The sequence below is a fragment of the Coregonus lavaretus genome, assembly GCF_964263955.1.
Source record: "Coregonus lavaretus genome assembly, chromosome: 30".
In the NCBI taxonomy this organism is placed as follows: domain Eukaryota; kingdom Metazoa; phylum Chordata; class Actinopteri; order Salmoniformes; family Salmonidae; genus Coregonus; species Coregonus lavaretus.
Window position 1 is genome coordinate 15,231,411 of NC_140017.1, and position 26,823 is coordinate 15,258,233.

The 26,823-nt window shown below is 48.0% G+C and overlaps 1 protein-coding gene across 3 annotated transcripts in view; it reads right to left on the reverse strand.

Moving 5' to 3' along the window:
- Positions 1-26,823, reverse strand: part of LOC311105462 (alpha-actinin-4-like) — a 36,927-nt gene that overhangs the window by 7,219 nt on the left and 2,885 nt on the right. For 2 of the 3 annotated variants that reach the window (XR_014610259.1, XM_084147621.1), the window contains exons 2-13: positions 8,583-8,697; positions 7,904-8,023; positions 7,426-7,512; positions 6,392-6,479; positions 5,396-5,474; positions 5,210-5,291; positions 4,709-4,794; positions 2,042-2,134; positions 1,498-1,728; positions 1,061-1,208; positions 514-664; positions 9-117 (exon numbers count right to left, since the gene is read on the reverse strand). Coding sequence is in view for 2 of the 3 variants with exons in the window: in XM_084147621.1 (XP_084003747.1) it covers positions 9-117; positions 514-664; positions 1,061-1,208; positions 1,498-1,728; positions 2,042-2,134; positions 4,709-4,794; positions 5,210-5,291; positions 5,396-5,474; positions 6,392-6,479; positions 7,426-7,512; positions 7,904-8,023; positions 8,583-8,697 (1,389 nt within the window). In the remaining variant the exon portion in view is untranslated. Of the gene's footprint in view, positions 1-8; positions 118-513; positions 665-1,060; positions 1,209-1,497; positions 1,729-2,041; positions 2,135-3,150; positions 3,237-4,708; positions 4,795-5,209; positions 5,292-5,395; positions 5,475-6,391; positions 6,480-7,425; positions 7,513-7,903; positions 8,024-8,582; positions 8,698-26,823 lie in introns of all 3 variants that reach the window. The other variant, XM_084147622.1, reaches the window with a different exon arrangement.

A 26,823-nucleotide genomic window follows, 5' to 3' on the forward strand; every position in this document is an offset into this window, starting at 1 on the left:
GGGCGTACCTCCAGAGACTCCCTGCGGCTCTGGGTGAGAGTCCCCAGGGCGTCCCACTGCTCACAGATCTTCTGACAGCGGGCATTCACACTGGGGGAGTCGTAGTAGTCCAGCTCACTGAGGCACGGGGAACACACACACACGTAATTATTATCTTTCTACATGAGTCCTACTCAACCTGACCACAATCTCCATCCTTGAATTCTTCTGGATTATTTCTCCATTCATCTCTTCCTCCTGACTTCCCGTTCTCCCATCCACCCTCAGTCCCCTTCCCCTCCTCCCCCATCTGATTTACTCCATCCCTCCCTAGACTCCTCCCATCCCTCCCCAGACTCCTCCCATCCCCCCCCCCAGACTCCTCCCATCCCTCCCCATACTCCTCCCATCCCTCCCCAGACTCCTCCCATCCCTCCCCCCATCCCTCCCCAGACTCCTCGCATCCCTCCCCGGACTCCTCCCATCCCTCCCCGGACTCCTCCCATCCCTCCCTCCTTTTCTCCGCTCTCTTACTTGAGTTCCTGTGCGATGGCAGCGATCTGCTCCACGCGGTCCTGGTGGGCGGCCAGGTCAGACTCAAACGCCTCGTGTTTCCTCAGCAGGGCCTTGACCTCCGACAGGCTGGCTGTCTCATAGTCCTTCTGGGTCAGCATGGCCTCCTTACCTAGGGAGGGAGAAAAGGGTTAAAACAGTTAGGCTCAAGATATCCAAACCCAAATCAACTCACTCAAACCCTTATTCTTTATTATCAATATGGTAAAAGCTCTACCTAGTTCTTTGAGATCTATAGGGAGAGAGGACATCAACAAGTGTCTAGGTAGAGTACGGTTGCAAAATTCCAGTAACTTTCCCCAAATTCTAAAGTTTTCCAGAAATCCCAGTAGGAAGATTCCCAGAAACAGGATAGAACAAGCAGGAAATCCAGAATCCTCCAGCCAGGATTTCTGGAAAACCTGGGAATTTTGGGAAAGTCACTGGAATTTTGCAACCCTAAGCTAGAGTGAGGGTGAGGGAAAAGGAGCAGTGCAGCCTGTACAGTAACTAGTGAGAGTCTCCATACCATCGGTCCAGGACTCGTGGATAGTGGCTTTCTGACGGAACTTCTCGGCCAGGTGGTCGAGTCTCTCCAAGCGACGGATCTCGTTGAGCATCCACTCCTCGTAGCCCTTCTCCGCCCCCTCCAGGTTGTGCCATGACCCGTTGATATCCTGCAGCCAAGGAGAGGACACTGTGATCCACCATACAGTAGAAAGATATACTGTATCACAGCATTACTCTCTCTAAAGTGAACTACTATTATAATGATCTAAAGAAGAATGATACTGAAATAATACAGAAGAGTTTTAGGATGAACATGTGAATTGTCCAATAGATATGGATGGTATCATTGGTACAACTGCTCTACATGTCTAAACAGTCTCTGTTTCTGCTTCTAAATGTCTCTATTCCTGAGGGAGTGAGTGAGTGTCCATTCGTCCGTCCGCCAGTCCCACTCACCGACACCATGCGTCCCTCGGAGGGCATGAAGGCGGGCCTGTTGCTCAGCCTCAGCTTGGTCTGCAGGGTGTTGAAGTTGATCTCCAGCTGACACTTCTCCTGCACCTTGGGGGGCTTGTGGACACGGCGGTAGTCCCGGAAGTCCTCCAGCTTCTGCTGCATCTCGGCCATGGTCTTCTCTGGAGCCCGGTTCTCCAGCCACGGGATGGTCCGGCGGATCCACTCCAACAGCTAGGGCAGAGGAGGAGAGGGAGATGGAGTGATATAAATAACAGAGAAGTGTGAGAGAAAGGAGGGCAGATGTTTTTATGGGAGATATGAGTAGAACTGTAAAGGTAAAAGGGAAGTTTAGTGGAGAAATGGCCTATTTGGAGGTGATGAGAGGAACTATAACCTATGGAAGTTACTAGAGGAGCTAGGAAACATGGACAGCCCATCAGAGGGACAGAGCAACATTTCTCACTGACAGACACAGACAGACAGTAGATGTGTGGTGAGGAGGGAGGGATGTCGACAGACAGACAGACTGTGGGGTACTACTCACATCACTGGCCAGTTTCTCGTAGTCCTCCATCAGGTGCTCATTCTCCTGGTTGACAGCCAGCACCTTGCAGATCCTATTGGCTGCAGTCTCAGCCTATCACAGATGAGAATCGTCAGCAGTGTACACAGGTTGCTTGTTATGGATTAGGTCATCAACTCCAAGGAGCATGTGCACAAATGTGTGTGGCTTTTACCAGAGTGGGGTCAAATGTACAATTCAGATCAGCTTTCTACCAGTCGAAGACAAACACAACTGCAGTACAAGCTCAAACTGAAGGTACTATGTGCTGGCCTTACTCAACTCGAGTTAGACTTTAAACTAACTAGACGGAGTGTCATTTCTAGTTTTTAGCTATGAACAACTCAGTAAACTGAGTGAACACACAAAAACCACACACAAGCCGTGACTTGCACTCACAGATTATTTAAACACCGTGCACACACAAATCCATTGGATGGCTGTACAGTAGTAAGGGTATAGGCTAATGCAGCATGCTACAGCTGACAATGGTTAGTTCCATGTACTCTGTGTGCCAACTTCACACTCTGTGCCTCAAAAAGCTACATGCTTCTCCTGTACAATGGGAGCATTCAGTCACTGGTTCTGTACCGCTTTTGTCCACATCAGCTGGTGTGTTTATGGACTTAAACTTAAACCACTGAAATAAAGAAACAGTAACAAACTGTATTATGCCTTGGCCTAGGAACTTCCAATAACACACTATGGAGTAATCTCTATATAAAAACACATTATACACATTGAAACAGTTGTAGTGTTAATAGTTGGACATTTGAACCGTCGTTAACAGTGCTTCCCACAAATCAGTGGAAGCTTATTTCATCCCACTTTAGACTATACATTTCATAACTGCTTTGTTAGAGTAATGCCTTAACTGTAGCTATGGGAAACACTGCTAATGATCAGTCTATGGGGTCAGAGTTGAAATAGGGCAGTTGGAGAGTAAGGAGGAGCGTGTGTTTGTTGTTTCGTAGAGGTGTACTGTGAGCCCAAAGCGTCAGTGAGCATCATTGGCCAGTGTGACATTGCCAGTGATCCTGGCTGGTGTCACAGAGGTCATGGGTTAAAGGTTACATAGTGGCGGTGCTCACCTTCTGGGCGCCAGAGAAGGCGTGATAGAAGCAGGAGACATAGGTCATGATGGCCTTCTCGTCAGGCCTCAGCGTGCCCACGATGTCTACACAACCATGGCCAGGCAGTGAGCGGAGGGAGGTAGAGAGAGAGAGAGAAGTGGTGAAGCCAAGTTACCCAAAGCCAGAGTGTCCCGCCACACAGCGAGGTGGGGGGTGAGATGGGGGTGGGGGGGGGGGGGGGTAGTGAGGGGAGTCCATTGCTGCTGCCCCCTACTCTGGGGCCTCCATGATGCACCGGAGGGGTTGGGTCGCTGTGGTGTTACCATGGTAACCAGGAAAAAGAGAGAGAAAGTGTGACCGAGAGAGAGAGTCCGCCTCGGGAGACAGGAGGGGTCTGCCGGGGCCACGATGCGGAGGTTGGGACACACACACACCATGTTTAAATCAGCTCTATGTGGATTATAATATTTCAACTGTCAAGCTGGTAATAGCAGAAAAGATCCTCCTAGTCCTAAAACTAAAAGAGAAAGGGTACACTAGTCTATCCAATGTCCTTTCCTTCTCTGTATTAATGATTATCTTCCAAAATGAACAATGATTGCCCAAAGGCCTGCATGTAACCCAGCATGGGCTCACTGGCAGCTTACTGTGGTGTTCTGTAGTGTAGGCAACAGTGGGACTGTGGCAAACAACAGTTCTGCACGCGCACCTCCCCTGAGACTGGAGCTCATAAACAACTTCTTAAATTAATAAAAAAAATACAGCGCAGTCAAAAAAACATCCCCATCGGCAGGCTTCCTGTTCTCAGTCCACAGGGAGAGGGGGAGAGTGAAAAAGGAGAGAGGGAGAGGAAAGAGAGGAGGGGGAGGAAGAGAGAAGGGAAACGAGGAGGGGGAGGAAGAGAGGAGGGAAAAGAGGAGAGGAAAGAGAGGGGGAGGAAGAGAGGAGGGGGAGGAAGAGAGGAGGGGGAGGAAGAGAGGAGAGGAAAGAGAGGAGGGGGAGGAAGAGAGGAGGGAAAAGAGGAGGGGAGGAAGAGAGGAGGGGAATAAGAGGGCGGGGAGAGAGAAAAGGCAACAGAGGATGAAAACAGCAGACAGAGAGCTAGAGGGGTTGTGGTGGAGGGTGAAATCACAAACATCTATAAAGAGTTCTCAAGAGTCCCTCTGACTAGCCTACTCTCTGCTCAGACACAAACTGACCCAGGGCTGATTGTGATCACTGTCTGATTTTATATGATTCATTTAACTACCAAGGGCCCCTGAGGCCTGATCCACTCCAACTGAATCACTATACACAGACAGGCCACTACACAGGAACAATAGGGCCCTGTTATTACCAGCAAGACATTAAGATTCAGAGACTTTAAGACTTAGTGTGTGTAGCGTGTGTGTGAGGAAGGAGTGTCCCAAACCAGTTTCCGGTGAGGCCGATATCAATGCTGCAGGATAAAGCCATGCTAGAGAGGAGAGGAGCAAAGGGTGGGGGTAGATGTGGAGGACAGGACAGGACAGGACCAGGGAGGGTTAGTATCAGGGCAGGGGGGCGGGTTGGGTAAGGTGGGATGGGGAAGGGGTACCTTCTGGGCTCCAGAGAAGGCATGGTAGAAACTGGACACATAGGTCATTATGGCTTTCTCATCCGGACGGGCAGTGTTCACAATGTCTGTAGGGAAACCACAGTTACACACATACAGGCGGACAGAGACAGGGATAGTTATACACGTAGAGGGAGACACACACACAAACACTTCACAACAGGTATACACACTGGAGGATAGAATTGCGAACACACAGACAAGGGAAATAGGGGATGGACAATCCAACAGTAACAACGGTGAGCGATGATGGGAAGGAGAGGAAGGAGAGGAGCTGAGGGGACATGGGGGGGCAGAGGCTAAGGGTCTGTTTGTAAGGGTGACCACAGCAGCCGTGGTGTCACAACACATCCACCTGCACACTGGAGTCACGGAGTGTTGGGATGAAAGAGCAGTCAGATGAATTAATACAATACAGTATGAATATGCAGAAACGCACTACAGTCACACACACACACGGGAGTAACTGTGCCCCATGCATACCTTCTGCGTCCATCATCTTGGGAATGTCCAGGTACTTCTCAGCCACCTCAAAGGCATTGTTCAGGTTGGTCAAGGGGTCATCCTGAGCAACCAATCAGAGGGTGAGAAAACAAGTGACGGACGTGGCATGCACTCAAAGCGAGATGTGGGAGTGTGTGCTGACGGAGTATGTGTTGATCCACTCACCTTCCTTAGCTTGTCGTAGTCAATGAGCTCTGGCCTGTGTCTGTGGATCAGAGCGTTGAAGGCAAGGCCATCCTTCCAGCTGTCAATATGAGAGCAAGAGATCAGAGAGAGCAAGAGATCAGAGAGAGCAAGAGATCAGAGAGAGCAAGAGATCAGAGAGAGAGAGAGGTCAGAAAGAAACAGTTCTGTGGCCTCAAGAGTGGCACAGCGGTCTAAGGCACGGCAACGCAGTGCTTGAGGCGTCACTACAGACCCGGGTTCGATCCCAGGCTGTGTTACAACCGGCCATGACTGGGAGTCCCATAGGGCGGCGGAACAATTGGCCCAGCTTTGTTCGGGTTAGGGGAGTGTTTGGCCGGGGGGGGCGACTTTACTTGGCTCATCGCGCTCTAGCGACTCCTTGTTGCAGCCCGGGCGCCTGCAGGCTGACTTCGATCGTCAGTTGAATGGTGTTTCCTCCGACACATTGGTGCGGCTGGCTTCCGGGTTAAGCTGGAGGGTGTTAAGGAGAGCGGTTTGGCGGGTCATGTTTCGGAGAACGCATGTCTCGACCTTCACCTCTCCCGAGCCCGTTGGGGAGTTGCGATGAGACAAGATCGTAATTGGATATGACGAAATTTGGGAGAAAAAGTTATATTTTCTTTTTTTGCTTGAATAAAATACCCCCAAAAAAGAAAGGGACAGTTCCATGCAGCACATCCATAGGTTATGCACATACTACTAACGTCTATCCTACGTTTCACCAGCAGAGGGTAGCCTTTCTAGAAGAGCTGGTGGAGTTTGCTGGAGTGTGTGAGTGATGCAATGTTTGAACAGGCTTCACTACTGTGGAATTTTATAGAGGTCAAACAAGAATGTCTGTGGAGAATTACTATAGCCTGTTCCGGTCTCAGGTTCTGTAGTCAGGCATGACGTCTAGCTGCTGTCGAGGCTGTGTGTGTGTGTGTGTGTGTGTGTGTGTGTGTGTGTGTGTGTGTGTGTACACACGTAGGCTACCTGATGTGGAAGTTCTGCACGTTTACGTTTTTGTAGGGCGCAGTCTTCCTCTGGCACCACAGGAGCAGGCCCTCCTTGGCAGAGGTCTCTGGAAAGGGGAGAAGGAGAGTTAGATAACAGTCTATGGCAGGGATATTCAAGTCCTAACCTGGAGGTCCAGAGTACAGAGTACTGCTGGTTCTGTTCTACCTGATCATGAATTGCACCCACCTGGTGTCCCAGGTCTACATCAGTACCTGATTAGAGGGGAACAATGAAAAAAGGCAGTGGAACTGGCTTCGAAGTCCAAATTAGAATTTGAGGGATCTATGTATGTACAAAATGGCACCCTATTCCCTATATAGTGCACTACTTTTGACTAGAGCCCTATAGAAATAGGGTGACATTTCAGAGTCAGACGCAGCCTAGACCTAGTTTGACTGTGTTTGAGAGTACAGTATAGATAGCTAACGTGTTTAACGTCTCTCCCGGTCACAGATGAGTGCAGTACAGCGGAGCTGGGGAAGCTAGGGCTAACGATCTCTCCTGCCATTGTGTCTTAGTCAAGTGCCAGTGAGAACAGAGCAGGCATGTAGGCCATAATTGTATTCACTTGGCTAGGCTCACTCAACCCCCTGTGGTCTCAGCAGAACAGAACAGAACAGGGGAGGGGAGGTGTTTTTAGTTTGTGTGTGTGCGGGGGCATTGCATCTGAGATACCCAGTTGCTTCCACTTCACTTCCCTGTGGAATCCCCTCAGCACAGCTGTGTTTTGAGTAGGAGTGTGTGTGTGGAAGGGGAAAATGCCTGCTCTGTTACTGGCATAAGAACATAGAGCAGCAATGGATCCCTTTGAATATGAGGGGTGATTTAACCAGTTATATCGTTTTCAGATGAGTTTCTCATTGGAAATAGAGGAAGAACATAAAGGAAAGTTGTTTTCTAAAGCAACCTTAGTAGCTGCCTATTGGGGGGAGGGGGGGAGAGAGAGAGAGAGAGAGAGAGAGAGAGAGAGAGAGAGAGAGCGAGAGAGCGATGAAAGGAGAGAGACTGACCTTCCACAGAGATGTCCTGGATGGCGAAGCGGAGGATGATTGTCCAGATCATTCCCAGGGTCATCTTGGCGTTGCCATCCACAATTTCTAAGAGAGAAAATCACTCATAAATACAATAAAATATCAACTCAGTTATGCATTAGCCTGGTCCCAGATCTGTTTGACAACTGGGCTGTGTGTATCATGCAGTAGGAATGAGGGGTGGAGGCTGGTGGGGCCATTTGCCATGACAGCTGGAGCAGGAAGGTCATTGTCACCGTCAGAGTCGGACTACAAGGTCGTTTCTCCTCCTGATTTACTGGCCTTGTGAAGGGCCTCTTGCCCCCTCCCCCAGAGCGCCCTCCCTCTCCAGCCAAATGCCTTTGCTCCCAAGTGGGAGATGTACTTGGCAGGATGCTGTGAGCTTTGGAGTTGTTTGTCAGTGCTCTCTGTCTGTGTGTGTGTGTTGGTGCAGAGTGCTTGTGGTAGGTAAACTGACCCTCTGCGCCAATGGACACCAGCTTGACCCCCTTGCCGGCGATGTAGTCCAGCGCTTTGTTGACGTTGTTGATCTTGTGGACCCTCATCTTGCCTCTCTCGGGCTTAGGTAACCGTTCCCCTGTGGATGAACACACACACACACACACACACAGAGAAACATACAGGCAAACAAAATGCAGTGAGCCCAGAGAGTCCCATGACAAAAACAGCTCTTTCCACTGGCTCAGCAGAAGACAGGCACAGCTCCTTTTAAAGTCACAGTATCAACCTTCACAACACAAGGCCAGTCAAAACAGACAACATCTTCTACAGGGCCAAAACCATGGCCTATGACCAGACTACTTAGTTCAAAAGGTATCAAAAGAACAGGAGACACTAATACTTTAAAGAGAGTCCTTCTCTGGCACCGCATTCGGGTGTACCCAAATGGTACTCTATTCCCTACATAGTGCACTACTTTTGACCAAAGCCCTGGTCAAAGGTAGTGCATTTTATAGGGGATATGGTGCCATTTGGGACCCAGCCTCTGGTTAGTGCACAATTCAATCAGTTCACCGTCACAGTAAGTTGCAGCTCTGCAACCTGCTACAGTAGAGTGCAGTAAAGTAGATTAGCGCTTAGCTGTGGTAGTAGCTCTCTGTATGTGTCATGATGATCAAGTCAATGGGCTGGCTCACCTGAGATGACCTCCAGCAGGAGCATGAGTTTGAGGCCATCCCTAAAGTCCACCTCGATGTTTTCGATCTGCGTGCCTGCTTTCCTCAGGTGGGAGTTGCACCAGGCCGTGAACGTCTGGAGAGACAGACAGGAAGTGAGGTCAGAGAGGGCGGAAGCGAGGTCACAGAGTGGTGTGACCTCACAGAGTGGTGTTGGAGGGCCAGTAGGAGGCACTCTTTCCTCTGGTCTAAAAATAAATTGGCTCATTCATCCCTGCTCCTCTCCACTATCTATTCCCCAGGTCACTGCTGTAAATGAGAATGTATTCTCAGTCAACTTACCTAGTAAAATAATAAAAAATTGACACAGGAACAAACAAACAGAAACAGGAACAGGGGGGCTGCAGTTCCTCAGACAGTAGGCTACACGTGGCAGGAAGTGCACCGTGATTGGTTGACGTAATTCTGAGTAGAAGTGCTGATGTAGGATGAGGTCCCCCGTCCATATAAATCGCATTCATTATGATTTAAAAAGGCAAAACTGATCCCATTTCCGCACTCCTACTCCAGTAAGTATTTACCGGAGTACTTCAGGGGAAAGTGAGTTGTAAGGTTGATATACTGTAGTATACGTTATCCTGGTCACATAGGCCTATCTGTTTGTCCCATCATGTTAACTAACTAACTGTCATGACAAATATGTTTCTGTGTTCAGTGACACATTCTTTAAAAAGGACTCATGACAAGGAGTTGACTTGAGAGCAAACAGATCTGGGACCAGGCTAAATGTACACATTATTAAAAACTACACCAGCACCCAAGATAAAAAAAGATGTGTGTTTTATCCCCGCTACATTATGTCACGAGGCACTTTCTTTCTAGTGAGAAACAGTCATTGGAAAACACGTGTTTTGAATCTACTTATTTTGAAAACTTGTGGCACACACTATTCATTAGTGGAGGGTTAAAAATGTTCTCCCCAAACTCACAGAGAAGGCAACTAGGCAAGCATCTGAAATGTGAGCTAAATGGTGTTCCTTTCTGACTGGGCTATTCTTTATCAGTCAGAAATTGTATCATAAGAGCAGCACTTGTGGTTCTTGGCTCCGTGTGTAGTAGACTGGAACATAGCTTCTGTAATACACACCAACAGTAAAACACACCAATTCCTGAGTGGGTCAAACAGAGATAGAGGACACTAACCCTTGCTCTTCTTGTCCAGAGTCAACGAGACCCAACATGGCGCCATTCAACCTCTCTGAGCTACCGTTTGAACACACATCTTTGCCCTCCCCCACTCGCCCCCCCCTTTTAACTTCTGTTAACCACCTCCCCTATCACCTCCTTCTCCCCAAAAGCCTTGTTTCCCAACCCCAAGTTTGAATCAGTCGATCATCCCTCCCCGCCTCCCCTCCCTCCCCCTAGGATAGGCATGGCCCGGCAGGGTGTTACGATATGTGTTGCAGTATGACAACATTATGACAGGGTGTGGGGCCTGGACCTGCCTCTCTCCCCATTCCGCCGGGCTGCCACACAAAGGGCCCATTTAGCAGCATGTATATAATGAGTCCCTTCAGCCCCCTCCCTGCCTTCCAGCCCATCACACCCTTGCCTGAGCGAGACCGGGACTCACAGGGACAGGGGAGGAGGGCTGACACACAAACAAACATCCCCTGCAAACCATGCTCCCACACGGTGTAGCTAGCTACCGGCCTCCGTAACAGAGCAGGGATGTGGCACAGCACAGTACCATTAACATGCAAACAAAATGGCTAAAATCAACACAGTTGATAATTACCAACACAACATAAACTAACTTGAACATAGAATGTGACCTGGTTTACTCTGTCTAATTACTCTAGCTAGACACCAATAGCCTATATGACACATAACCACCAGTTGAAAATATCTATTGTATTCTACTTCCTTGCTGTGGTAACTGAGTTCAGTGACACTACTAGGCTACTACTAACCCTATGAGGAGGCGCTAAGGCTCTGGCGCCATATCCCTAACAGTCATGATGTCACACAGGGACACAGGTGTGTATCTCTTTAAGTCAGGAAGGGATTGGGCATGGCAGACCTGTGAGCATTAACAATGGCATTTTACACCTCAGTGTTGCTCAAACGTTAAATCAACTTCCATAGTGAGCAAATAGCTTGCCCTTCTATGGCCAGGTATGTGTTGGTTGAGAGTGTGTGAGGTGTACAGTACTAACAACTAGACAACACTATTCTTGTCTTGTTGAAGGACAGAGCAGGATCATTGCCACTTAGGAAAGATCTTAGTAAAACACAGATCAAGTGGATTACAGGGATCTCTGCTCTCTCAGTCTACAAACAATGACCTGGACTAACCTGGACACAGACACACAGGGCAACAGCCAGGAGGAAACATTGTCTCAATGTCTCGTTCTCTGGAAATAAAAGCCATGTGTTTCTTTCCAAAGCTACTTCGAGGGGTGGTATGGTATTCCTACCAGCTGGTATGTCCATGTTTGACTAACGAGGATCAGAATAACTCAGAGTTCCGCTGTGTTCTGCTCAGTTTGACCACAGCAAAGGTCACCTTTGGTCTTTGGGTCAGGGCTGAGCCTCACAGGGGTTAACTTAAGGGTCATGTAGATAGCTGGATAGCCCAGGTTTTAGACAAGGGGACAAACAACTCAGGTCTCTGCCTGCCAGCCAACCGACCCACGACCAGCACTCCCCGAGCAGGAATGTAAGGGAGTCGCAAGAACAGACAACCTACATAGCCGACCTACACACCCATTTCTTCCTTCTGACAGACTTTCCCTGACAACGCACGCAGCTCCCTAATCAAACATCTGCTTTTGTGACACACTAAACAGGTAAAGGTGTGGCTGGCTGGCTGCACCTAGAAATAATGAGATAGGCTCAACACTCACACAGTCAGTAACACGCTGTCTCCCAGTCAGAAAACAAGGCAGGCATCAACATGCAGCAGGGCCAGCTTAGCTCTGGGAGCGTAGCGGGTAATCAGTGGCCCGTCTGCTAGCAGCTACGCACCGACCGTGTGTGTATGACAGAAACTAATATGGCCTAATGGACAACGGCTGACAGGCCCAGTCAGGGACATGGACCAGGCCGGGGGGGATGATACTGTGTGTGTTCTCAACTGTCACAGAGGTAAGGAAACCAGTGAACAGAGAGGAAGCTCCCATGCTACTGATTATGAAGTTGTCATCATCATCATTATGGAACTCCTGTGAGGATTTCGTCAGAGGCGACAGCAGAGGTGTGTGTCGTCCACCTCTGAGTGAGTACAGGGAGAGGATGGAAGGTAGCAGGCAGGCAGGTCTGGGAGTCAGTCATCAACGCCTTGGCTGACACAAGGCCACCTATTCTTAGGCTACGGCTCAATTAGCTAGGTCTGCCTGCTGGCCAAGGCACTAGAGGTCTGTGAGGTGCCCATTGTCTCACGCAGTAGTCGCATAATAGCCACTCTGTTCAAAAACGTTGGAACAGGTAGCTCATTGTGCCTGCCCACCAGCACCACACGCCAAACTATTTCTCTAGTTGACTGCTAGGACTTAATAGCGTTTTCATGAAATGGGTTTCCATGGCCGAGATCACGATGCGCAACGCCAAGCGTCGGCTGGAGTGGTGTAAAGCTCGCCACCATTGGACTCTGGAGCAGTGGAAACGCGTTCTCTGGAGTGATGAATCACGCTTCACCATCTGGCAGTCCGACAGACGAATCTGGGTTTGGCTGATGCCAGGAGAACGCTACCTGCCCCAATGCATAGTGCAACTGTAAAGTTTGGTGGAGGAGGAATAATGGTCAGGGGCTGTTTCATGGTTCGGGCTAGGCCCCTTACTTCCAGTGAACGGAAATCTTAACGCTACAGCATACAATGACATTCTAGACGATTCTGTGCTCCCAACTTTGTGGCAACAGTTTGAGGAAGGCCCTTTCCTGTTTCAGCATCACAATGCCCCTGCGCACAAAGTGAGGTCCATACAGAAATGGTTTGTAGAGATCGTTGTGGAAGAACTTCTGGCCTGCACAGAGCCCTGACCTCAACCCCATCAAACACCTTTGGGATGAATTGCAATGACAGGCCTAATCGCCCAACCTCGCTAATTCTCGTGGCTGAATGGAAGCAAGTTCCCGCAGCAATGTTCCAACATTAGTGGAAAGCCTTCCCTGAAGAGTGGCTGTTATAGCAGCAAAGGGAGGGACTAACTCCATATTAATGCCCATGGTTTTGGAATGAGATGTTCGACGAGCAGGTGTCCACATACTTTTGGTCATGTAGTGTAGCTAGAGAACCATGCAGAACATCAGCACATCCAGAGAGCACTGGTGGGGGTTAGTGGGGTGAGATGAGGTTGCAATAAAATGCAAAAGTGCTACCAGGGTTAGTTTTCCCCAGTGTTCAGCCTCTGCAACAAAGAGAGAGGCAGAAAGAGAGAGAGGCAGAGAGAAAGTGAGAGATGGAGACAGAGAGCGACAGCCACTCTCCAGCTGAATGCATAAACAGCTGTTTGTACAATATCAGCACTCTCTCAAGGTCAGCTCTACCAGACAGTGACGCACCACTCCACCATGGTCTTCCATTCTTTTACTCACTGATCAATTCCATAAATGTAATACAGCAACACAAAAAACAACCTTAAGGGAATTAGATTTTTTGACGGCCAGCATGTTCTTATTGCTGTAGGCCTTTTACCGACCATGATTCTACCTACATAATGCCGGTCTCCAGTCCAAATTTATGCATGGCCATAATCTAGCTAGCTACCATAAGTAGTGAGCACTTATCCTCAACCATTTTCCCACAGACTTTCTGGTAGAGATTAGTTAAAATGGTTGAGTAGTAGATCCCTGGGCTGTTCCCTATGACTGGCTCCCTCCCTGATCCGGCCCCTATATTACAGAAGCCCTGGGCTGTTCCCTGCGACTGGCTCCCTCCCTGGCTCGGCCCATCTATTACAGAAGCCTTTAAAGAGCGTGCCCTGGTGCAGAGGTCTCATTACCCCGTCAGGTCTGGACAGGTGATCATTAACACACACAACCTCCCTATCTTCGTGTGCTGACAAGCCATCACTAAAAGAGGAACTAATTCAAGTACAGATTCTTATCCAGTGAGAAAGTGTTGTTTCAGTTTGTCAGTAGAAGTGACCATTAGGGCAAACTGCTGTAAACAGAAGCTGATAAACATAGTCTGATAAACTCTAATTTATCCTGACACATCTCTAGTGGGCTCTCTTATGGTCGCCCAGAAAAACAGAGATGAGGAGAGGAGGAAAAGCGGGAATGTGATTTGGTTGAGGTGTGAATATGATGCATGAAGGTACAATGTAACACCAGTGTCAAAGCCCTCCAACATGAAAGTGACCCACACATGATCTACACCTCTCATGTTATGTGATGGCTGTAGGCTACACCTCTAGCGGGGAAGAGTCTCATATTGTGTCCCAATAAATGTCTCCTTCCTCCTGAGGTGTGCACTAGTTCACTACACCCCATAAACATAAAAGCGTTGGATTGAGAGGCATGGGCTGGTGGGAGTTTCCCGCAATTTCTTATAAACAGGCATTTTCTTTCAAATCCATGAAGGGAAGTGAACAAGTGCACACTTTGAGAGTTGTCCTCAGGTCAGGTTGACTCAACTATAGGAAGCACTGCCTAAAGAGAAGTAGCGACCTAGAAGTGTTCGTGCTGCAGTCTGTTGTTACTGGCCTTTCTTTTGAAGTCTCCTGCCACAGGGGGCTAGAACAGATAGAGTAAATACCGGGGGTGTATTTTGGACTTTGTACGCACCGTAGGAACTTCCAGCAGAGGGAGGCAGTGTTTATTTGTTGATTTATTTATGTGGCTTCCTGTCTTTGTGAGAGGCCAGGTTGGGTTTCACTGAGCAAGGGGGCTCTACTGCGCTGTTAACCCTTTCAGTGACCTGACTAGGGCCAGATGCTGTTACAAGCCAAGACCCGAGGAGAGGTACAACTACAGCAGTACAGCAGGATAGGGCCACATTCAGCCTACAGACCAGCATGTTAACACTCAGGACAGTGAGGACACACTGTTGTGCAAATGTGGACTGTTGTGTGTCAATAGTAGCGCATTATTGCTTAATGTCAACTGCCAATTAGCCTATATGTTGTGTCAATAGTGGAGTCGTAAACACCTGCAGCTCCTATGTTCAATACACAGACCAAATTAAACAACTTTATCTGACCACGGAGACACACACGCACATTTGACGTACATGCTGTAATTGTAGTTAGTGGCCTAGGATTTAGTAAGGCCAAGCAGGCAGTCCTAGGAGAATCTCTCAGCTACCTTAAAAGGATGACAGTAAAGAGACACCAGGCAGCGGTCACAGTGGAGGTGAACAGGCCTAGTAGCATCCATCCATTCAGCAGCAGCACGGGGCATGGCAGGGTAAAGTGTGAAGGCCACAGGCAGCTCAGCGGACACAGGAAATATGTCCGCCCGCCCTAGCCTCCCCCCTCCCTCCCTCCCTGCTCAGTGAGAGGATAAGAGTGTTTAATGAGAGGCTGGGACTGTGGCAGTGACCTGTAAGGGAATCTCCCAGATGTCCACCGCTCCTTTGATCTGCGCTCCAGTAGACTCCCTTTAACCAGGGAAGGGGAGGGCAAGGAGGGAAGGGATGAGAAAGTGAGGGGGGAAAGGGAGAGAGAGGGAGGGTTGGTGAGGAGAGCCAGGAGAGCCGTCGAAAGGAATGACTGTCATCTCAATTAGCATGATAGAGATGTCAGGAATGTCATCGAGAGAAAACTTCTGGAGGTGTGGCTGGTTTGGGTCATGGCGTGTTTTGGGCAAGAATACAGAAAGAGAGCAGTGAGGCAAGAGAGGGCCAAGCCGTCAGAGGAGACAAGAACAGACAGGAACCTCTCACGACTGAACTGTGGTGGAAAAAATAAAAATGTTTTTAAAAAAGTACACTTTAACCACTGTTAGTGATAGATCGATGAAACCAACCTACAAAAAAAAAAAAGACCCAAGCAAATGTTAAAAGACCCAGTGCATTCAGAAACGTGATCTTGTGTTTTATATAGATTTCCACATTATGAGGTTGGAATAATAGTGTGAATTTGTGAAAATGATAATGCCCTTTAACTGTAAGAGCTGTTTTTGGTGGGATGGAGTTTTGGCCTGCCCGGTGACATCACCAGGCGGTAAATTAGTTAGACCAATAAGAAAGCCAGTTCCAAACCTCTCTGCCAATAACAGCTAGTTTTCAGTTTTCCCCTCCCCACTCAGACCACTCCCAGACAGTCCTAGCTATATTTCCCTATTTTAAATTGGAAACAATCACATGCTAAAATTCGAATAGTTCACGTAATTTCAGTTTATGTGACAAATCAAGCAGTCATTGTAAAATCTAAACCGCTGTGAAATATATTTTCCATAACCAAAAATTGTATTTTCAGCTGTTTGAAGCTGGTTTACAAAACCAAAAGACGCAAAAACAAAACTTAAGAACGGGAAGCATGTCCATCTTTTAGTCTACATCCATCCAGGAAGGAGATTGTCTTGAGATGAATCATTAGGAATGATAGTAATCTATCGGTGTAACACCAACACAGCTCTAACAATGTAGAAACCAGGAAACTCAACAACAGGAAATTAAGTCATCCTTAGCGTGATACTCTACGTAGGTGCGTCTAAAATGTGTCGTAAATAGCTGAGTTCACTTCAAGATAAGATGGGGATAGTGATATTTGTTCATGGTTTCATGAGGTATAGCAACCTTTACACTACTACGGACGTGTTTACCAAGGAAATGCTCGCACAGCCGCTCAAGGACCCCGATCACTTTCAGAGAAAATGCCAAATGTAAACGAACCCAGCCCGTCAGGAAAGGAGATTAGAGTGTGCAGACTAAATAGAGTGCTCCAGGCCTCATCCTTTTGGCAGTTGGCTTTGGGGAGGACTGGGCCTTTCCCATTTAAACCTCCTTAAAGCTACCAACTCACATTCCAGACTCAACTATGACATGGACACCTATTAAACACATAGCCTAAATAAATCACAGGTCAGATAGAGAGAGATACTGTGGCAAGGTTCACATGTTAAATGTAGGGGGCATGACAGGAGGTATGGAAATAAATGGACAATTTGATTAAAGAGTTCTCTTCCGTCTCAAACCCTCCACCCCTATGAAGAGGCGAGCTCTTAAGGATTGTGCCTTATCCAGATTCTTAAAATGGCATTGTGGGGCGTCAAACATGAGATAAGGATCCCTTTCAGTCACGTCCCAGTTCGAGGCCAACGCCTGGAAACACAAGCATTGAATCCCACACAATGGAGGCATGCTAACAGACCTCTATGGGGCACATCCAGACCATAGTCTGTGGCCCACACATTCTGATTATCCATGATTTATGGAAAGGATTCTTCATCCGTTTGTACTATTCTGTATCTGTTAGTAGTCATAAAACTGCATGTATGACAATGAAATACAAATCAGAGGATCAAAATGGAACTTGACTATTAAGGCATGGAAAGAAATTGGTTGAAATGAGAAATGACCTTCAGAGAGTTTGCTGTTGTACTACGAGACCTTTGAGCGAGTTACATATTCCAGACTTCAGCCACCCTCAAAGACATTTATTTGCTTTCCAGAAGCTCTTTCGCCACTTTTTGACCTTTAATAACAAAGCAGCAGTTCAGCCAATAACAAAATAAGCTGATGTCATTACATGGCTCTGTGAGTTAGTCACAATCTGGCAGCCCCAGAGAGGGATTGGCAGATATCATTGTTAACCCTTTGTATAGGCCTTGATGAAGTAATTGCATCATTTTAGGGATATGTATGTCTCAGTTTGTGCTGGGTTGGAGGAATATCTGTCAAATGCTGCCAAACAGGGAGGATTTGTACTGTGAGGCAAGTCACCCAACAGATGCTTTGATATGGCTTAGATCAGTCTGAATTTCCTGCAGCCTCTATGAGTAAGCGGTGATCGAGAACAGCATCAATGGGGCTGGTCACCATAATGATGACACAGCCTTTCCACATAATACATCCAGCTCTGCAGGTTTACCCTACTGTGGGCTAAACAATGGATGGGAGGATGGGGGGGTCACAACTTAAGGGTGTGGTTCCACCCATAGTTTCTTCCATCACTCAAACTACTATTGCATTTTTTGCTAATCGAATCTATGAGAACTGAGTTGTGTTTTCTGGTAATAAAAAAATGCCTTGAACAGACAACACTATTTGAGTAATGTTATGAAAGAGACAGTGTAAATATATTATTTCCTGATAGCCTCTGCACTAAGCCACAGCATCTCCTTCTCTGTAGGGGCTTACCAGAGCGAGAAGCAGTCCAAAACAGAGTGGCTGCTGACCTTCTCTGCCTGGCCATTGAAAGGGGAAGCCGTCACAAAGAGAAACAACAAGTGTAGGACAGTAAAGCACAGCTGAGGAGCGAATAGAGCAACCGCAAGCATCCGAAACAAGGCAACTGTGGTCATCTGAGCAGCAACCACATGCGTGGGAATCAACCCATGTAGACTTCTTACTCAAACTATTAGTAGGACGTTGGTCAAGCCGGTAGTTCTCACTGTACTCAACCAGGCGTGAGGTATTTCAAACTTAATCCACAGACTCACTGTAACCAAACAGGGTGCTTGGTTGGTAAAACCACCTCCACCTCATTGGCCCACACCAGAAGCCCACACCATCAGTAAAGCTGGCCAAGCAGCCAAGATTGTGGGGGTGAGCCGTCTGCTTGACTTCTCACTGTGTGTGGCCAAGCGACAGCACATTTTTAACAGGTTACTGTGAACTTGTTGCTGCCCTTGTCCCAGACATCTCAACGTTGAGACTGGACTGGAGTACCAATGAGCCATTTGTTCAAAGACAGGAATATGGGGGAGGATAGTCATTTCCTCAAATCAAATGGGTGTAGCTGAAATGACCACCTTCATTAGACAAAGGAATTTGTGAATGGCAGGCAACAGTCTTAACTTCATGTCTCCAACACCACTTTAATGTAAGAACAAGAAGAAATGTTCGGTGGGAATGCTGGCATTTGCGCCCAGCTGAACATGCTTAGGTAATCATCCTTGGGACTCATTTCACAGTGATGGTGGGAGAGAGAGAGAGAAAGGGAGCGTGACATCTCTGCTTTATTCCAGACATTCCCAATGGGGCTGGAGGGTGTAGCTCCGGCCTCAGTAGTCTGCACCTCATCTGCTCCAAATCTGTCATATCCTCCTCCGTGGAGGTTCTCAGAGCCAGATGAGATGTCTAAAACAGCCTCTGCAATAGCGCAGCCTGGAGTCATCTCTTTAAGTGATAGTCAGCCTGGTCTGCAAGATCAGAATCTATGAAACATGAATGCTCTATGGATTCCACAGCCCATTTTATGAAAGATAGCCTAGGCCTATAGCTTAAATAGTCATGACGCTACTCAACTAATGTTTCATCTTGTGAATGCTCGTGTTAAATCACCAAAAATAGGTTAAGACCAAAGCCTTATGGCAGTGGAATAATCAATCATAAATACCTTTCTCATTAACATTAAGTCAGGCAAAGGCTTTAAGATCAAGATGAAAACCAGAACGTGACAGAGGGGAAGGTGAGGGCTATGTGTAGAAAGCCTTTGAAAGGCAGGAACAAAATTCAAGGTGGATGAGAGAGAGAGGGAAAGAGAGCGAGCACGAGCCTGAGAAAATGTGACCAAACGAAAAAGACAGGCTGGCCCAGTAGACAGCATTGTCACATTAACTGCCTCTTCCTGTCGTTGCCTGCCTCTCGCACTTCGTTGCCTTATAAGGCAACGCATTTAACTGCCTGTCACCGTGGCGATGATGTAACAGCTTACCAAGTGCACCCCCCCGCGTGCGCACACACAAACCACAATAGTTTTTTTTTTTAAACACATGGGGGGGGGGAAACACACGTCTTTCTCACACGGAAACGTTTGTTCCAAAAATTGCCTGCATCTTAAAAATTACAATCCCACATCCTTTCACAACATTTGTGTCCTGGATGTGTTTGTTTGTTCTAAAGTGAAGGAATGTGAAAAACGACACCACCCCCCCCCACGTGCAAACAGCACCCAACTTCCTGCCTCTGGAGGAGGAGTCATGCTCCCAGTCTCAGGAAAGGTCTCTTAAAGCAAAGTCAAATGTGTGCATGTGTGTGGCCTGAGATACCCTGCAGTGGAGGCTGGTGAGTTATACAGCCATGTGGGTCATTAGGTGGGGGCAGGAGGAGGAAGTAAAGACCTGAGATGGTCACTGCAGCGTGCTGTTTGTTCCTCTGCGTTTCCGGTTTAGAATGAACCCCCCACCACCACCGCAACCACCTCCGACAGACAGTCCACAGCTAACCCGGCCCTTTATGACTCACAGCCCTACGTGTCTGACACACACACGGCAGGCTCACACTCTCAAAATGGATGCCAAGACACTCTTCAACACATATTGCAAAGGCATTTCCAAGGATTTACAGGATGCCAAAATTCTTGCTTTACTATTGTCCAAATGGCCATTGCCTAATCAGACCCTTAAACAGTCGAGAGCAGACTCACATAACTCTCACCCAACACGTAAACATCCAAGCAGCCATTTCTAAAACAGAAACACTGATCCCAAACATAATGAAGAAGACGAGGAGGGGGCGGGATGAAGGAGAGAACACATCACCAGACAACACAGCCCTCCTCTGCAGTCAGGGGGTGTGACGGGTGATGTGTGTGATGTGGTGAGAGTGGGCAGGGAGGGGAGGGAGCCCTGGAGCTCAGCCCCTCTGCAGCCATGCAGAAGTGGAGGGCAGACCGAGCCGTATTTGATACAATGAGCCTGTCTCAGATTGACCCCCACAGAGTCAGTAGGCCTGGGGTGCTAAGCCAAGGGGGTACCACCATACATGCAGGGGGGTGGGTATTACAACCCCCCCCCCCCCCCCAATGCTGTAAGCGTCAGATACTGATATGTTCACATTCTTACATCCTGTAAATGAATTACACTGGCCTAGTCCCTAAAGAGCATGGTAGTAGAGCAATGCCAAAGACTTAGATGTGTACAGCTCAGAGACTGAACAAGATCATACCAACAACAATTAAAAAGAAGAGTGGTACTGTGTGGCTCGCAACACATACTGTTCTTCTCACCGTGCTTCTCGCTGGTGGTGTGAACGCTGACACACTGAGGCGTTCATTCACACATGAGATTCACACATCTGTCTGGCTGGGGCTACGCTGCTGCAGGTTGTTAGGCTTTCCAGTACACATCTGTCTGGCTGGGGCTACGCTGCTGCAGGTTGTTAGGCTTTCCAGTACACATCTGTCTGGCTGGGGCTACGCTGCTGCAGGTTGTTAGGCTTTCCAGTACACATCTGTCTGGCAGGGGCTACGCTGCTGCAGGTTGTTAGGCTTTCCAGTACACATCTGTCTGGCAGGGGCTACGCTGCTGCAGGTTGTTAGGCTTTCCAGTACACATCTGTCTGGCTGGGGCTACGCTGCTGCAGGTTGTTAGGCTTTCCAGTACACATCTGTCTGGCTGGGGCTACGCTGCTGCAGGTTGTTAGGCTTTCCAGTACACATATGCGGTGGAGGGACCCTGTACAGAGCGCTCTTTGTTAAAAGCACTCTCGTTAAATAATGCCTTTGGGGGCTTTGATTCGATTTGTCCGAGCGATTGTCTGGTGCATTTCCCTGGCCTGCACGGCTCTTTGAGGAAGGAGAAGAGAGACGCAGGCAGTTGGGTGATTCCCCAGTGAGTATAGAAGAGGAAGGATTCACTGGGGGGAAACATATCGATGATGCACAGCCTGGGCCTGCTGTGATAGGGCCCTCTGTCAGCTGTGACACACAGGGAAAGGCAGGTCACACTACAGACAGAACCACCCAAAGTCCTTTCCTCATCTCTCATCCTGCAGGTTAGCCACTAAGAGGCCTGATTAAGAGAGGGGAGGGACACACCTCAAGGGCAATCCTCCTCCTCCGGTGAACAATGATCATCGCTCTGTATTAGCTCCCAATCGGTTCTGCCTCACGCTGTGCTTAGGACTCCAAATCACTCCTACCATGAGGAACTGAAAGACACAGAGTGATCTGATTCTGAGGGCTACTTCTACAACTGGAGTTTAATAAAGAAGCAACAGCAAACCACTGAAACCACAGCCTTCCTTCCCCTTTCCTGCTACTCCCTTGAGATGGACTCTAGTAGTGGAGTCACATACTGGGCTGAACTAGGACAAACAAGCCCATGGGACTGGGTGAATTTGAATGGGGGCATCTACGGCACGAGATGAGCCAGTAGTCTTGGCACTTCATAATAGAGAGTTGGTGATGTCTGTGCCCAAAGTAGCATGAATACCATTTGTTTTGCGTTGTTTCAACATTCTCAAGTTAGAGGACAACTTTTATGAGTCTAGTGCATGAACTGTCTGGCGTATCTGTGTGTTTCTGGTCTTTATAAAAGATTGTCTGTGAGCTAGCAACAGTCTCTGAAGAGCTGCCTTTGTGTTGCAACACACTCGGAAAAAAAGCCAGGCATTTCTCTCCCTCCCTGACGATCTGCTAGTCCTCCTCTGTAAATGCCTGACTAGAAAGAGCGCCCCCCACACGAGGACCCGACCACATGGCCGAAATGTTAAACTGCACTGGCTTGGTGATGAAGACGGAATCCAACCGGCTGCTGGCCAAAAAAGAAAAATATATAGCCTAAATCCTAAAAATAAGCCTGTGTATTCCCGTGAGCAGCGCTCTAATCCTCTTACAAACAGTCTTTTGTCTGAGCCCTGTACACTTAAGTCTTTCAGTGGCGCTGCAGACATATGCAAACAATGGCCAAGGACAGAGAAAGTGTTGCTGTGGTTGGTTATCTCTGTGCCCACTCTGACTGGGTGCAGGGGGACGGGCGGTGACAAGACTCTGGGTTGGCCTAGTGGCTGCTGGGTCGCGCTGGAAATATTTAAATCGCACTTGCCCTGCATGCAACCACCAGGGGTTCAGAGTCAGACAGAGACTGTGTGTGTGTTGGTGGGTTTGTGCACTTGTTTATTTTCCAAGGGCTGGGGGCGATTAACAACATCCCAAGTTCCAACAGGCTTAGTTTCGAGACCCTCTCTCACACTGTGCCCCACTTACCAGGGTCTTCAATAATAAAACAAGAAAAGTCACAATAGAAATGAGAGAGGGCCTCAGAGAAAACACTTCAAAGAGCTGCTTCTCTCTATGACCTTCCCTTATCATGGCTACAGTGTAGAAGGAGCCCCATAAAAAGATATTGTGAGGCAGTTGTGTCTGGCAATGACCCCTGATTTAAACTAACTAGTATAGGTCCTTAAAAAGGCGGGGGGGGTCTACCATACAGAGATAACAATATGAGTTTATGTGTACCGTTGATTGGCAGCCAAGCCTGTTCACTCAAGGCCGTTTTGTTAATACACACCTGCTAGGAGAGCCACCAGCAGATTCATCAGATCAAACCACATCCATCCAGACCACCCGGTCTCGACCCAAACTCAGCTGACCGACGGTTAAATCCATCAAACCTGCAGTTTATAAGCCAACCCTCGCATCACTTCTATCCAAACAGATCTGTAAAGTAGGTCGTTGGGAATGTGTCCTTCAGCTCAAGGTTACCCTTGAGCAGTGTTCTCCACAGCTATGGAAAGCCACTGACCAAACGGCTTACCGATACTGTGTGTCTCTGGCCATGCCTTCCTGATCCTCCTTAGCCCAGCCCTTCCACCAGAGCCATGTTCTTAAGCCCCTTGATCCAGCTGCCTCTCCTCCAGCTGGGATAAGGGTGGGATCATGTCAGGGTCCTGCCTGCTACCAGAGCTTGATGCAGCTCAGACACCAAGTCCTGCAGTTAAACAAACACTAGATACATTAAAACTCAATGACAAGTCAGTGGGAGGATGGAGTCAATGGTAGAAACGTTTTCTATTGCGAGTCAACTTTAAAAGGGCGAAGCCCAAGGCAGATCTTTACCAAATGGTATAGCACTGGACTGTAACTGCCTGGAGTATATCACTGATGTGCTTTAGATAGAACCATCCATTGATAGCATGCCCCAGGGGATGATGACCCAGTCAAATATCACCTTTAAAAGGAACTGGTCTCTGGTTCATTGAGAATTCAGGTGGACTGCATAGCTGTAGTAGGCATTCTACCAGCCGAAATGTCTAGGTTGCACTGTGGAGGAGCCTTTCCTATAGCAGAGATAAAAGCCTTCAGCCTGCTGTAACAGTTGAGTCATTCAAACACACAGCATGTTTCTCTGAAGCAACATCTTGATGTAAAGTGCAAAGTAGTCGCTCTGCACATCTGCTCCCAGCAACGTAGTCTCCCTGTGGCCTGACACTGACTGGATATGATATGAAATCTCAGAACCAGCCTTTTATCCAGACAGTCTTTCCTGGGGGTGTTTCAGTGGATTTGTGGGACAGATGTCGTGTAGGTTTCAGGCCAGAGTTAACTTCCAGCACAGATTGGGGACATCTACCACTGCAGTGGTGGTGGCACTTGGCAAGACCAGTAACATGGGTCAATTGACAGAGATACAAATGATATCTAGTCAAACCTGGCAGGCTACACTAGAGGACGGTATTTCAGGTCCTTCACTTAAGTGCTTGACTATGACTATAGTCAAGCTGAGGACAAAATGAGTGTTGTGGTTGAGCAAGCTAGACAAACGCACTGGTGACTAAAAACCACTGTTGGTGGTAGTGACTCAGATCTGAAATTGGTTAGGACTGCCATTTTTCACTAAAGCAAGATGCTTAACCTGAACTTCTAAAGAAAAGTATCTCATAGTGCAGGGGTAGGCAACTCATGTCCTGGAGTGCAGCAGACACTTCATGTTTTTGATTTAACTGACCTGGAAGACCAGGTGTGTTGAATTTAGGCAATCATTGAACTGATCAATTAGCTCAGTTGGTCAGGTGTGGTGCCTAGTTGGAACAAAATCCTGCAGTACCTGTGGCACTCCAGGAACAGGGTTACCTGCCCCTGTCATAGTATGTATGGGTTATATAGCCTGCAAGCTAACTTAGTCCACTTCTGCATTAGAATACATACAAATAAAAGCCTATATTGGTATCTATTTACATTACACTAACCGGTGCCCTCGCACATTGACTCAGTACCGGTACCCCCTGTATATAGCCTCGCTATTGTTATTTTTACTACTGCTCTTTAATTATTTGTTACTTGTATTTCTCAGACACAACGCCATGATTAGACAGTGGATTGCAGTAGTGGTGCTTTTAATAGCAGCAGAGTGCCTCTTGTGCTCTAGGCCTGCTAAAAGCCCTGCTGAGCAGCACTGTGGTCTGGCTCCCCTGCATCACTAAGCATGGCTCTCTCACAGGTACAGACTAAATAATGAATGGTCCACCACTGCCAAAAATTCTACCTGCGCTGAGGTCTTGGTGAGGCTATTTTCAGAATAGACATATGCTAGACACACATCACATCTTTGCTGACTGAAGGGACAAAAAAAATGCTCATGCATTTATTTTGCACACACCAATCTACTAGCGTTGACTGGCTAAATTGCCAGAACATGCAACAGGAGAGGGAACTTTGTTTATTTAGACGGAACAGTGTTAAACACCAACCCATGGCGAAACCCCACAGCAATTTCTCTGCTACGTGGAAAAACGTTTATCCTAAAGCCACTCCCCTTTTTGCCCCCATAATAATGCAGCCCCTCCCCTTCTGCACAGACGCCACACCTAAACACACATTCCTTTCTCTGAATTGCCTACAAGCCCCCGAAAGCACAGGGCCTGGTCCAATAAGCACAGACACACACACACACACAAATAAGTACTTCAAGTTGATGTAGACAAACACTGTCTCACATGTACAGACAGAAACCACAGACTCAAGTAGGGGAGCTGCACATTGCAGATTTGACTCCTGGCTTTAAACAATCCTAAATGAGATTTGGGGGTTTATATCTAGAGTCAAACACAGTGGCATGTTGGCACCAGCTCAGAATAATAATAATAATAATAATAATAAGCCATTTAGCAGACATTTTTATCCAAAGCGACTTACAGTCATGCGTGCATACATTTTTACGTATGGGTGGTCCCGGGGATCGAACCCACTACCTTGGCGTTACAAGCGCTGTGCTCTACCAGCTGAGCTACAGAGGACCACAGAAGGACCCCAGAAGACAATCTCCCAACAGAAACTCAGTGTAGTAGTACTACTGATAAGTAGGCTATACAAGATGTACAAGTCACTAACATTAGCCACACTATTATAGCTTGTGTGGCACCTCAATTTCAATGACCCGATCTATGGCCATGTGAAGGCATTGTGGACCTCTCCTCACTCCCCTAAAATGTATCCCCACAAACAAACAGGAGGGGGAGCGAGAAACAGGCCAGAAAGAGTGGCTGACACAGAAAAACACAAACAGCCCCCCCCGATCACAAAACGAGAGCACCCAAAGATGGTAGGACGACGCCCTTTGCCAAGCCCTCAATATGTGGCCACGCAACTTCCCTGCTAGCCTGCCTGCCCTGGAGGACTTTCCCAGCACATCTGCAATCCTGCAAAAACTCATTTTCAGTCAGGCAAAAAAAACAGGACACCCCGCCCCCCTGAACCCCCCCCCCCCCCCCCCCCGCCCGCTACTAGCTATAATGGGCCACAAATGGAATGTTTCCCCCTGCATGCTCTTGCTGTGGGAGAGAGAGAGAGAGAGAAAAGAGGGAGTGAGAGAAAAAGGGAGCGAGGGAGAGGGGTTACATTCCATTCTGCTCTGTCCCTCTCACCGCCTGGTCGTTTTAAATTCAGCTGATTTCAGATCAGGGTCAGCAGTATTGCTCCCAGGCTGATGACAGGTCGAACACTGACGTGAGATCAGGGAGGGACCACTTGAAACTTAACACCCAGTGGCCTGAGTCTACAACAGCAAAAAAAGTGGGCAGCTAGAAGGCCCTCATGCAGATAAAACAATTGAAACTCAGGTGTAGTTTCTCTATGGGCGGAGATAGGAATATCCACACCCACAATTGAGTCTTTCCTGTTTATCCCTACATCAGCCCCAGTCACATAAACACACACTCGACAAAGGAGAAACAACCGGTTTTAACATGGATATCACTCCCAGTAATCCAGTGCTTTGTGCCCCAATTCCTTAAAAACAGCCATGGCCACTTGTGAGAAACCAAACCAGCCAGCCCTGAACTGACTGAGTCATCCAGTTAAATGACTAGCTTAGGGAAATGGGAGGGGAAGGAAGAAACTTAGAACACTGCCCACCTTGGCTGTGTGGTAA